Source organism: Oryza glaberrima, chromosome 7 (genome assembly GCF_000147395.1).
Source record: "Oryza glaberrima chromosome 7, OglaRS2, whole genome shotgun sequence".
Taxonomy (NCBI): Eukaryota; Viridiplantae; Streptophyta; class Magnoliopsida; order Poales; family Poaceae; genus Oryza; species Oryza glaberrima.
Genome location: NC_068332.1, coordinates 15225846 through 15239859, shown reverse-complemented (window position 1 = coordinate 15239859; position 14014 = coordinate 15225846). Strand labels below are relative to the sequence as shown.

Sequence of the window (14014 nt, the reverse complement as noted above, 5' to 3'; positions counted from 1 at the left end):
ATTCATATATTCATTATTCGATACGAGAAAATAAACTTATTTGACCATACAATGTCAAAATGTAAAAATTTAATTAAACAATATACACGGAATATTAAATATAAGCGCATCAATTGACGCGCTGATTTTCTAGTGTCATATATATCGACGACTATCTACTAATCTTATATGTTATTCTCATTGAGATGAGAACAATTTTCATTTTTTTATATTCCATTCTCTGTTGCAATTGGAGCTTTTGTTTTAATTTGATGTGGTGGCAGAATTTAAGATCGTGTTTGGTTAGCATCTAATGTTACCAGTTTGCCCGCAAAGTTAGAAAATAGAGTATATTTAAACTATGGCCTGCCAAGACAAATTTTAAGTTCAATCAAACATGCCTTAACTTTAGCTAAGAAACCATGGAAATTTTCGGATGCCCACTTGCACACTGAACGTACACAGAAATAAAATTAATCATACAAATTGTAGGAAACTTCGGCTGCCAATCAGATAGTTTATTGCACTCTTAACACAGAAGGGAAATTAATCATAGAAGCTGACACGCTTAAAATATGGTGCTAATCAGCAGGGAAGCACACTGCACACACATCAAAATTAACGCTGACCACCTGTAAGCACAAAATTAACATCCTTGAAGGCAAAATTGGCGCATTTCATTTGCCTTTGAAGTAAGTGTTGCAAATACATAACATATTTCTGCCGATCCCACTATTTCATTATCCCTTCCACTTTAGGCATAAAATTGCTTATAATGTTCATAATTTTATATACACTAGTTTTACAAAATGTGACGAGAGGAAGTGGCGACCTAGAAATAATAAACAAATAGAATCATCTATGGCCAGAAAAACCGCTGGGATTTCGTGCAAACAGCATCCTCTCCGGCTACCCCCAGCTAGAATGTCAAATCTATGTACCTCTGCTAGAATGTGAATCTTGAGAAGAATGAATTTGGCGTGGATCCACCGTCTGGTACCGCAGTTGCTGGCGATGAAGCCACAGCTGAAAGGACGCCATGCTGACATTTCGTTAGCTGCCAAGTTTCAAACAAACAGGGTGAGAATTATAGTCAAAAAGACAAAAACTCAAGATGATCTAGTTCTCAATGTCAGGACTCAAGACTCATCAATAAATAGTACTGCTGCAGAGATGATCCACAAACGCTTCATTCAGATTTATACTAATGATTGGAAACATCTTAAACAGGCATTGGCCTTGTGGCTTTATTTTGTCAAGAGGACTGAAGCAGTGGTCCACAATCCAAATTAGCCAACAACTCTACCTCTACCCTGGTCACATGTACAATAGGAGGCTGATTATGCTGCAAGTATAGGTCTGAAATGTAAGGCCAAGTTATGTCTTTTTGAAAGGATGGATCGTATCAGGAATTAAGAATTTGTTTTAATGTTGGGATCTATTATTTTTACAAAATATATTTTCAAAATTTTCAAGAATGGCTGACCTTTATTCCCAACAGCCAAAAACCAGTATTCTAAGACTCGGTATTCGTCTAAATGTCTTAGATTTCAGGCAGAATCTTTAGACACATCAGCCATGTGCAAGGTTCAAGTTCAACATTCTTGAACATTATAATGCAAATCAGCTACGCTAGAGTGCAACACTCATATATTTCTTGCACCATAGTATTTCTACTATCTAGCACCAGATAGGAAGTTCGTGAACTTCCATCACAAAGCAGGCCACTTCGACTTGGCCACTTGTATTACAGAGCCAGCCCAATCACTATGGATTATTTCTAGATTTCAACAAATGGTTCAGGTAAACCTTAAGCAGAAGAAAGTTGCACTAATCATTCCATCGTTTTGCCCTAAAGCTAAATTTAAGATTTTCTAATGTAGTAAAAAAATGAATGTTACAATCGCCAAGTCGAAATGCACATATAATATAAAATGTTGCATACATTCAGAGACATGCAGCATGCATCTTTTCAACGTTTCTCACAGGGATAATTCAGGGACATCCCAATCTTTGGAATTTTTTACTGTCCAATAAAATTCTGGACAGACACATATAAGTAATAACACTCAGGAGATTAAAATGACATTTTTACCCTAGGGCAGTGAGCACCATTTGCCCCCTCACAGGTATGGTGCGACAAATGGTAGCCAGCTGTCAATGGGCTAAATGATGGTGACTGCAGAAGAGGATTCGGTTGCCACTGGCACCACCACAGCACGATTGAACAACAGTCAACAGTGCTCCCAAGCCCTCCATCACGAGATAATCATGTGCCATCATGTGCCTCTGAGGTTGACATCGCTGTCGCACTGCTCAATACTTCTTTGCCTTGACAAACAAGGATACACATAGCAAGGCAGACTAGTGAAGGGGAGAGAGAAGCATAGGATACCAATCGGTTGCTTTGAAGTGACATAGTGGGGGTATGGGGGAGGAGAGGAAACTGTAGCCCATGGGTACAGGGGTGATGGCAACTTTATAATGCCTCAAATTGGGAGTGAAATGGGGTAATTGTGTTTTTCTTTCTTTGGAATTTGGTGTGGAATATATCCTTGGAGTGTCGCTTTCCATATCGTTTAGCTTTTTTTATGTTTCTTTGGTGTTTATGTTTCTCGAGTTTCAAGTTTTCCAATATTACCGTCCTAATTTTCCCTTTCTACCATTGTTAGCTAACATGGTTCAACATGTCATTGTACAAAGCTGAGGTTTTAAGATAGTTTAGAGAAAGTGTTTCACCATTTAAAAATAACCAATCAGATGCTAAGAAAGAATGCAATCATCTACAATGGAAATCAGTTTTATACTGAGCAAGTGAGCATTTACCTCTTCGGGGCTAAATTGCAGCAATGTTGCAACCACAGGCAGCAATGCTCCCACTTCCCCTGTGATAGCATAAACCAAATAATGTTTTAGATCAACAGTCAACTTACTGTAGTGAAAGACAATAGTGTCATTAACCTGTTTCCAGAAGCTTTAGGATAACATTTTTTAGATATGTCATATCTATTCCTTCTCGTTTTTGTGATCTCTCCATATTGCGGAGCTCAGTCTTCAACATTGCTTCCTGAAACAGAAATTTATTACTTAAAAATGCATAATCTATGCTCCATTTCTTCAAATAAAGATATATATTTTGTGCACATCTTGCAAATTTTAATCCTGGTTAGCATTCATTGACCACAAAAATCTAATTAAAGACTTTGGTACACTTTTTTGCATAATTTAAGCTAAGTATTCCTTGAGTAGAAAATTCACAAGACATTTTTGTATTACTCAAATAAATCAGGACATTTAACCATTAATCTTGGATATGAAACTACAGATAGGTGCAAGAAACTCGAACCTGTTGATCATGAAGGCGGTTCTCACGCTCAAGCTCCTCAATTTCTTGCTACAGAAAGGAAAGAAATGGAATATCATTTGTACTTTAATAACAGAATGAACAAACAAAAGAATGATTGCTAAGCTCAAAACTGACTTGAAGTGCTAATATATGCCTCTGTGATTGAGCCAATTCCTCTTCTCTTTGTGCCTGTTGCCGTGCAAGGAGCTGAAAATGTGGATATCACATTTTAAATTGAGAATCTTGAGAAGCCCCCATCCATTTTTATTTACTTCAACAATATTGCTAGGTCGAAAATATTCTGGTTTAATTGGCTAATTGGAAATTATGATTCATTATAATAAATCGCAACATAACCTTGGCAAAATTAAGTGGCAAGTAGGCAAGTGATGCTACGAAGAGTGCAAAGTACAGTAGAACTTTAATTCAATTCATGCAACCAATTTACCAATGACTGGAATGATGATTACAATATCCATAAATTTGTCTTAACATTTAAAGGCATGCCCAACATTGTTTCAAACTCAATATTACCAGAATTTGCTGCTCAGCCAGTTCAATGTCCATTGCATCCTGTTTAGCAGGTCCTGCAAAAACAAGTACATGTCAACAAATTCCAAAGTAACCATTAAACTGAGGGAAGAATATAGGATAGGAAAGATAACAAAATGCAAAAGAAACTGACACAACCATTTACCTGGATTTTGATTACCATTGATGCTAACCTGTGACAAGTGAAATAATCTTATTAACGAAATCTCAAAACCAAATTTTGCTTACTATTTATCATTTACTGCCTCTATCCCATAATATAAGGCACGGTCAAACTCGACACGATCTCCAAAACTAATTTTGACTTATAGTTTCTCATATACTATAAGATTTTTAGCAACAAGATTATAACCATACGAAAGTAAATTCAATGTCAATCCGATGATATTATTTTTAGCAAATAAAATAAAATGTTTTAAAAGTTGAATCTTAAAATGTGTGTGCGCCTTATACTATGGGAGGGAGGGAGTATGAAAATGTAAAGTGTCAAAGAAACAATTCTCCAACACCATGGTGAATGTATATTCTGGGTATTTTGGTCATCATTCAAATTGCTTGTTACTTGCATGCCATGGGTTTTCAGATACTCGACTACTTCTAGCTGCATAGCTGTACCACTCCAAATGATATATCCCCAGGAAAGAGTAAAATATTACTTATTTCCTCACATAGCCTTTAGTTGTTATTAGTCACAAAAGGATACACCAGAAAAATAAAATGTTCCTCCTATTCAGTCATCATTTACTTACACATTCATGCAGTACAGACAAAAAGAAACATGCATGTGATGATTGCAAATGCATTCATTGATAGCATGCAGCAGTTGCGAGTTGTAGTATGCTCTCTAGGATGTGACTATGTGAGGAAACAGCCAGCAGAAGCTTCAAGTGACTGGACACAGGACATTGCATATTGTAGCGAGTGGCAGGACATGGTACCACAGAAAGAAGGGGTGACTATAATTGTTAGTGGCGAAAATAACACAGAAGTTGCACACTTGCACAAAATTTACTGCTGACTTTCTCTTTTCACAAAAACTCATTTTTGCGGCCTTTTTTGCTACTGATCTCTTCACTCACCAAATCTACCCCAAACTACAACCAAAAAATTAAAAAGGAATAGAGTAGGATTTAGACATTTGTTTGACAGAACTGATGCAGAGTGGAAACTGTACTGTGCACATAATGTGTTCCCAGAGAATGTCAGGAGATGGTCATGGCATCAAAAGAACATATGTTAATTTATATATGGTAGAAGATTGGATTGGAGGATATCAATGGAATTTCCTTGTAATATTGGTATCGGCTTCACAAATGGCATGTTACGAGCCATTACTTGTTAGTGATTAGATATGAATTTTCAAATATATAAGCGAGATGAATAAATATAAATATCTCACAAAAGACACAACTGGCATTTAATCAGTGAACAGCAATCAATGTGTTTTATTACTTCCATACAGGAAACCAAGATAGTAATCAGAAAATGACTTACTGCCGCTTTAGCCTCTAAAGAGTTATGTAGATCCTTGTTTTCCCTGAGGAGCTTAGCCACCTCCCGGTCCTTCTCTTCAAGCATTCTATCAGCAATATCACGGAAAGAATCATGCTCTTCCTAAGAAGGCAATCATATATTAAAATACTGTGTCAGACATTAGACTGGTATGGAGATAAAAATGACCCATGTCACAGGGGAACCTTTAGTTTCTCATGTTTTACTGTCAACTCCACTAAATTCTTCTTAAGTTCATCTCCAGCATGCCCATTGCTCTCAGCCTTCACAGACTCACATTTCACTGCATCATCCGATTGACAAATTTTACCATCAGATACCACACCTTTTTGTGAGAGAGAGAGGGAGGGGGGGGGGGGATTCTAAGTAAATCATGGACATCTTACATCTCCAGCTTTCCTCTACACTTGCCATGTTTTTCTCCCATGATTCTTTTTCGGAAAGGAATTTAGAAGTAAGAGAATCCAATTTTGCCATGACATTCTTTAACTTTTTGTCAGAATCAGCGAGAGCCAAATCCCTGAGAAGAAAATAAAGTACAAAATGAAACTTGCAAGAAAAAGATTTATAGTAATATAGTGCATCAGCTAATCAGCTTACAGGAATATAATGTTAATAGCAACCACCAGGGTACAAATATAATAACATGGCAATATTGCTACATTGCATATTGCTACCAGGCTATTGCAACCAGTTCGTGTCTAAATGACAAGTTACGAATATATGGCTACAAGTACCAGGAAGTATATTTAAAGACCTTCCTACAGTGTTCATAGCATATTTTACAATCTACAAGTGTAGAACATCATTTTAATTTTGGAGCTCCATGTCATGAACAGATCAAAAGAACACAAAACAATATCTGGCTACAATGTGAAACCAATTTTACCTTGCTTCAATCTCTTCACCATATTTGGATTGAGCAATTTGAAGGTCATGGATGGCTTTATCTCTTTCTGCCAAGGCAGCTGAAATTTCCTTTTCAGCTTCCTGGAGCAAAGCAAAATCAATCAAGCCAGTTCAAATCTCTGGTTATAGTATATATTTTAAAATATAATGTAATACCCTTATTGCTTCTTCATGTGCTTTAATCAAATCTGAGTTTTTAGCTGTGTTCAGCTCAGCATCCTTCTTTTGCAGAAGTGCATGTGCGCGGACCTTATATGCAGAAAACTCGCTTTCCAGCCGACTAATCTGCAAAGTTCAAAAGGCTAAATTGGAGTTGCAACCGAAAGCATGTCGACATGCATTTCAACAATTCGACTATACATGCTGTCGAATCAGCTGTTAGGGCACCTCCTAATACAGTGGCATATATTAAAAGATTTCAAAGGAATTCTCAGTTAATTGTATAGTGCTGCCACTGTATTCTCGCCAGCACACAAACTAACAGTATAAACTCCTCGAGTAAAAGCATTTCAAATAACAAAGATGTGCATGTACACAATAACATTGCCACTATTATGACAAAGCAATTTCACTCAATAGTGGCAATAACTGGTAGCTTGGTCACCTTATAAAAATTGCTACTCAGGCCTAGAATAAATTATGCTAGCCTTTTCTTAGAGAAAGAGACAGACAGAGACAGAGAGAGGATTCTGCCAGCCTATTAGCTCATATAATATACTACAAGAATGAAGTCAAAAAAAAAAGATACTCAATCCTTCTAAGTCAAAATGGCATTGAGGATAAATTGAGTTTTGACATGAACTTCGAATTATGAGTCTTTGACATATAATTTGAAACATGGTTTTATGTACAATTAGGCTTCACAATCACATTAAGTTTATACCTCGTCTTTTGCAGCCAATAGATCAGAGTCTTTGGTTTGTAGTAATTGGTTTTGCTTTGATAACTCCAACTCCAGTTGACCTGCAATAGTCCAATATTTGTATGAGTGCGATATCTCTGAAGTCAAAATAGAATGTCTGGAAAGCAAACTTACTTTTAACTTTAGTAGATTCTATCACAGATATATGGCATGCACTTTCTGATGCTTCCAATTTTGTCCTAAGCGATTCACAAGTAGTTTCCCAATTTTGCCTTTCTTTTTCCTGAGTAAATATCGAGTTGGAACCAATCTATTTAGTCTCAAGGACTTCATAAAACATGGTGACCAAACAACAGTAAGTGCCAAAAAGGAGGGAAACAGAAGTAGAGGCTGTTTAAAGGAAAGTTTCAACTACAAATCCAAAATATTCAAGTGATGGACTGGTGATGATAATAAAAGAGCCAATGTCAATTATTAGTTCTATAGAAATCAGTCACTTCCCAAATCAACAGAATGAAATGCAAATATGTAATTATACGCAAGTCAATCAACACGTCAAAGGCTGAATCAACAGATCATAATAGGAAACATGGTTGCATGGACAGAACAAGCAGGTGTGTAACATGTTAGATCTATTTGAGATATATGAATTATTTCATTTTAAATAATTAAGAATGCCATCCAGCTAGTCAAAGGGAAAAAAACATTTTAAAATTGCTCATTTGTAATGATGCACTAAATATAAACATGTTACGCATTCATCCAACCCATCAGGTAACCATAGATACTAACCACCACAATAACTATAAATATTGAATATGTAAATCACTTTGGCATCTATCACATGGTTCAACATTCTAACCGAATAGCATGAATCTGTACAAATAAATTATCTTACATGTTGGTCCTTCAGATGAGCAAGCTCGCCTTTAAGCTCCTCCATGGCAGCTCTAATTCGAGCAGCTTCCCCAGTAGAAGCTGCTTCAATTTCAGCTATTTCTGAATCTTTCTCCACAAGCAACATCTGGAAAAGTTTGATGTTTCATTTTAACTCATTACTGATTCCCGTCATAATGAGATTAATCTTCTTCAGCTAATGGACTTTTTTAACAATAAAGCTTAAGTCAAAAGCACAACAGCAAGCAAGGACACAAACAGAACAGGGCATGTGATAATCAAAAAAATATGCAAGAAAACTTCCGCCGCAAATCGTACCTGAAGAGATTGGATCGTTTCAGATGCTTTTGTCCTCTCCGCAGAAACCTCAGTTAGCTGTGCCTCCAAGCTTTCTAATTGCTAGGGGAAAAAAGGCCAAGTTAACATAATTAATGTGCGGAAAATTGTTTTTCTGCATTTGTTTTCTTTACCTTCTGATGCTTAGCAGTAAGCTCCGCAATTGATGCATTTCTCTTTTCTTCTGCAGATTGAAGTGATGCTTGGGTTTGCTCTAACAACTTTACAAACATTGGATCAGTCTATTTAAGTTATAATTGCTATACTATATAACTAGAAAAGGTTTTAGATTTATAGCTATGTGTTTTCCACATTATTTTAGCTAATAGAAACAAACAATGGTTAGCTATTATCATGACTATCAACATGACTTTTGAGCGATGTGACAAATATGATCTCAAATTTAGATAACATCCTAATACAGTTTACAGCATTTGAAATATGACAACTTTAACCCCTATTTCTCTTTTTTGTATTATCATGTCCATACAATTTGTTAAATTTCATAAAACCCCAACTATTGTGGTCCAAGTTGAACAAAACCATGGAGATTTTGGCACATGGCGCATAACCCCAGGTATTATGGTACTAAAGTTTCACAAAACCACACCGTTAACCAATTTAACATACTCCTATATCAAAAATTATTTTAAAAAAACTTTACTTATATGGATGTAACATTTATATGATGGATAAAGAACCTATAAATTTGAGATGTGATTGTAGAACTTAAAAGTGTGGTAGATCAAAGTCAAAATGATCAATAATATGGTTTTGTGAAACTTTATAACCATAATACCTGGGGCTATTTGTCACGTGCCAAAACCCCTGTGGTTTTGTGCAATTTAGACCATAATAGGTGGGGTTAGGTGAAATTTCCTCTTGTTTTTTATTTCCAGTTTAAGACTGTGCCCAGCAATGCTGCAGTTCATACCTCTCAAACAAAATATCGCAGTTCATAAAAACACTCTAAGACCTGCATTTACATACCTGTTCTTTTTCAAACATCGATTGTCGCAACTTCTCAAGGACATTATTCCTGGCCTCCAAGGCAACACGTGCCTCATCAAGATTAGTTCTTAACCTACACAATGATTTGTGTCCACTAGTAAGAATAAATTGTATATCATTAACATGTCTATTGCAGAAAAATAGGTCATAAACTTCATCACAAGTTGCCTATACAAGTGCTCAACATATAAACATCAGACTATAACTACAAAGGACCAACTGGAGTAGGCAATCCAACACATCTCAGCATTCATGTTGCCATGATGGATCACTTGTACCAACCATCTTGAATAGAAAAGAGAATATAAACTTTATAGCAGCATGTTAAAATATAGTGAGTGAACTGTACAGTGTGATTACTACAGTAACTCACTTGCTGTTCACCGTTCGCAATTGCTGCCTTTCAGCATCCATTGACCGTAAAGCCTCACTAGCCTGCTGACGAGCACGTTCCAGTTCCTGTTGTGCTGCTGACTGCAAAGAAGAAGCCTGCTCAGCCTTCTGGTTAATTTCATTAAAGCGAGCTTCCATGTCATCTTTTTCCTGCAAAGATCACACAAGTGTGTCAGGATAGATATTAAAATCAACTGTCACTGACTTCAAAGGATTTATATTTGGATTGCATTGAAATGTAAAATGTTGGTGTACAGCATATATTGATTTGTACCATTCTACAGGCAAGAGGTAGGAACAAGTCATTTACACAGTTACATCATATCGCTTGTTGAATAGAATAGTAAGAACCCAAAATTCTTCATTGACTTCCACACTAATGAAAGAAAATCAAGACTGCTAAGTGATCGATCAACTAATCCCACACCAAAATTAATGTACAAGGAGAGCTCAAGTTGGTCACCTTCTGTATATCCTGTATGCGTTGTTTAGCACGCTTGTGAAGCCTCTGGAACTTGGTATCCAGCTCAACATATTTTTCATCTCTTTCTTTTAGTTCTTTATCCATTTTCTGCTGAGCTACATACATGGAACTAATGATGATTTAGATTCTAAATAGAAAAGCAAATGTACAGTTGTACATAGCAGAGCAGCAAAAGGAGAACAGTTTGCATCATAATATAAGGTGTATCCTGATCAAACTAAACTGCAGCAACTTTAGAGCTTTTTTTTCAGAAATGATGGTGATAAATGGTTTGCACTAGTTTTTCCTATTGAGGAATCACACGTAAGCCTGTGATCCTATCTGCAATTACAGTAATCTGTACAATACCACTAAGAATCTGCAGATCTAGATGGGGTGCCAGCATAAAAAAAGAACTAGAAAATGGTAGTTTTTTCATGGATTCTGACTTGCAAATAGTGCAAGTTCTGAGGACTTGGTGAACTTTACCCTTTTTCCAAGGGTAGTCCCTCTTTTCTTACACACATAAATGTTAGCATGTGATTTACTTGGAAACATTCAGTTCCCTTTCATTACTACCATTTTCCAAAACTTGTTAACTGAATGGCTTAACAAAGATTCATCGATGTCATTGTAATCATTATAATGAGCACAATCATCCAAAAATAATAATATTGATATCTTTAAAATATCCAAAATGAAGGTTATGAAGCGAGACCCAAACACTTTGTGTCACTGCCAATAACTATAAAGACCCCATATACTTATTACTGCCTGGAAAGGACAAATCAGAAAATATTGGGTTATCAAACAACTGAGCAAAAAACAGTTAAGAAACTGTGTTTTACAAAAATTATCGGACTCAGTTCGATATTATACAGGAAACTTCAGCATGGTGTGTCGGAATATTTGTACATGTCTGCTCTCCATGCGATCAAATGCTGAGTCTGACACTTTAGATAGGTCGAACAAATATTCGTTCATCCTCAGGCTTAAGTTGCTTGATCTGACAATGCCACTAGTGGGGAGGACTGGAATCATAGAGGGAGAACGAAATGGTACATCAAAGCAGAGAGTATGCTTTTGTTATGCAGTCATAGAAGCTCTAAGCTGTAAGTCTGCTAGAAATTGGTTCAAATCACCTATCAAATGTCTCCATATAAAAAGAAATGAGTAAATTACACTCACAGTACATAAACCTGTGAGGTAGGTACATAAACCTGTGAGGTGGGTGCAACTTAGTGCAACAACTTGCAGAACAAACAAATAGTGTAACAACTTCCATGGTGCATGTGGACCAAGACCAAAATGGTGCACAGTGGTTACACAGATCATTTTTGCACTCATTGGGCTGTCCCATCAGCAAGCATGGATGATTTTGCCCTTTAATGGCTAGCTTGAAGCCAAAAAAAAAAAAGTTACATGTGTAATTTATGTGAAATTTTAGTATTTAAGTTTTGGATCATCATTTGAGGTATGCAAAATTTGAGTGGTGCGTACATGCCTAGCTATAAGATTCATCTGCTCTTTGTGAGACAAATTCATTAACCTCTCTTTGGCTAGGACGAATTCTCACCCTTGCACCACCATGTATGATCAGTCATTATCCCCCTACCTAGATAAATCAATTCTCACTCTTTATTCTGATCGATCTTCCTCGGGACCAAACGAGTTGAACCCGTTTGTGATTAAGCAACTTCAATATGGTGTGTGATTTTAATGTCACCATAAAGCATGCACATGTTGGTTGTTTGTGCCATAAAAGAGTTTAAAGAGAGGTCTGCTTAAAAATCAGTTTGAAAGAGGCAGCATTATGCAGGGAACAGTTTATTGCTAAAATCCGAGATCTCGATTACTACCTGCTAGCGTACATGGAGATGTAATCAGCATGAAAATGATTTATTAGCCAACATAAAAATTATTTGATTAGCCACATGAGCTATTTTGGTTTTGGTTCGCACGCGCCATGCAACTTGTTAACAGGCTTGCTCAATTTGCAAGATTTTGTACCGAGTTGCACCCACCTTACAATTTACTCAAAAGAAATCTACAGGTAATAACTGCTAACCCCCACTCCTCTGTCTTTCTTTTCCCTCTTCTCATCCACATGGATTTCACCAGGAGAGTTGTTTCCTCAATGTAACAGTAATGATGTATTCCAACATAAAAGTTTTGCATCTTCATTCCTATTTTTGTGCTGAATACAGTTACTAGCATCGGTTGGTATGAAACACCTGGCGATCACCAATTGTCTATTGATTCCCTCCCATATTCAGTGCTATTTTATAAAATCAACAGTCCCAGCCGGCGTGATCCGTATCGGCAGTTCGGTACTTGTATTGTGCATGTTTGCAACATCACCCTAGTCATATTTTGGAGGGTACAGGTTAACTGACCAAATGGGCCAACAAACAAGTTTCATACCAATTAGACTATCAAATATTAGTAAATTAGATTATCCAAATTACCTGCCATACAGAATTTTAACTACCAAGTAGCTAAATAGAAGCGAGAAAAAAATTGTTAGCAAATTACTTGAGCTCGAGTGCAGTGAGATGTTACAGTGGTGCATGCCCGCCATTCCAATCTCGGCGGCTGACAACTTCCGGCGCGGTGAAGAGGCTCAGGGACAGTAGAAACTAACCTTGGGTGAGCTTGGCGGTGAGGTCCTGGACCTTGGCGTCCGCCTCGGCGTAGGCGACATTGACGTGCTCGAGGGCGGCCTCGGTGGCCTTCTGCGTCTGCTTGTGCTCCTCCACCTCCTTCCTCAGCCTCTCCACCTGCTCCTTCAACCCCTTCACGAGCTCCGACTCCGCCGCCCCACTCCCACCCTCGGCGGCCGCGATCTGGGACTTGAGGTAGTCGTTCTGGAAGCCGAGCTCCATCACCACCCGCTCCAGCTCCTCGCGGCTCCGCTCCCCGCCCGCGGCGCGATCGCCTCCTCCTCCCTCTGCCGCCGCCGCATCTTGTTCAACCGGCGCAGCTGACTCCTCGCGTGCCGCCTCCGCCTGCTCTTCCTCTACGGGGGGCGGAGGCTGCTCGTCGACCGGCACCGCAGCCTCCGCTTCCTGGTATGGCGGCGGCGGCGTGGGGTTCTCTTCGGGATCCATCACGGCGAGGCGGATCCGAATCTGGTCCCGTGGGAGGGATCGGGGGATGCGGGGTTGGATCGGATCGGGTGCGGGTGAGGAGTGGCGGGGGTTTGCGAGGGGAGCAGAGGCCGGATCCTCCACTCCAATGGCTGGCTGGCTCAGGCAGCGGCGGAGGCGGAGGAGCGGGTTCGCCGTCGGTGGGCGGGCGAGGAAGGGAAGGAGGGGGGACGACACACAGCAGCACAGGCGGACAAGGAAGCGATTCTCGCTTTCGGGTAAGGAAGGCTGTGGCTGACGGTGGGACCAGGGACCACATGGCAGTGGAACAGAGGAGTACAGTAGTAGTACAGTACAAGCCAAGCGTCGGATCGAGGGGGGATCCGGGTGAATCCCGAGGTCAGTTTTGCTTTTAAAACTTGCGGGTAAAATTGGTGGAAACGGTTGACCTCGTTCGATGGCTACTACAGTCGTCGTCCTCTACTCTTCGCCGCTCACTTTGTTAAATAAAAAATAACTTTATATTAGAATTATTAAATTCATTGTATTAGAATGTGTCATATTTATTTACTACTACCTCCATATTTTAATATATGACGTCGTTGATTTTTTGTCCAACGTTTGACCATTCGTCTTATTAAAAAAAATTATGTAATTATTATTTA

At 38.4% G+C, this 14014-nt stretch overlaps 1 protein-coding gene across 2 annotated transcripts; it reads right to left on the bottom strand.

The window, feature by feature from the left end:
* Positions 1 to 696: 696 nt before the first annotated feature.
* On the bottom strand, positions 697 to 13602 carry LOC127779148 (protein GRIP). 2 transcript variants are annotated; one of them, XM_052305858.1, is made up of 21 exons: positions 12905 to 13602; positions 10261 to 10376; positions 9778 to 9947; positions 9384 to 9477; positions 8528 to 8614; positions 8376 to 8456; positions 8059 to 8184; positions 7335 to 7443; positions 7182 to 7261; positions 6455 to 6583; positions 6279 to 6379; positions 5776 to 5909; positions 5575 to 5672; positions 5372 to 5491; positions 4023 to 4050; positions 3860 to 3912; positions 3461 to 3532; positions 3326 to 3373; positions 2941 to 3046; positions 2806 to 2864; positions 697 to 1036 (listed from the first exon to the last, which is right to left on the bottom strand). In XM_052305858.1, exons 1-21 carry the CDS (start codon positions 13368 to 13370, stop codon positions 926 to 928), a joined length of 2388 nt encoding a protein of 795 aa, XP_052161818.1. In that variant the 5' UTR covers positions 13371 to 13602; the 3' UTR covers positions 697 to 925. The 2 variants fall into 2 exon arrangements, with proteins under 2 accessions (XP_052161818.1, XP_052161819.1); XM_052305859.1 differs by having other exon boundaries at positions 10261 to 10390; positions 12905 to 13037.
* Between the last annotated feature and the right edge of the window lie 412 nt (positions 13603 to 14014).

Bases quoted from the DNA above. Each gene is read 5' to 3' on its own strand.
- LOC127779148 (XM_052305858.1), bottom strand. From the start codon at position 13,370: ATGGATCCCGAAGAGAACCCCACGCCGCCGCCGCCATACCAGGAAGCG. The intron at 5,910-6,278 runs GTAAAATTGGTT...TTTTCTTCTCAG, and splicing joins GGTGAAGAGATTGAAGCAAG to GGATTTGGCTCTCGCTGATT. The intron at 3,374-3,460 runs GTCAGTTTTGAG...TCCTTTCTGTAG, and splicing joins GGCATATATTAGCACTTCAA to CAAGAAATTGAGGAGCTTGA.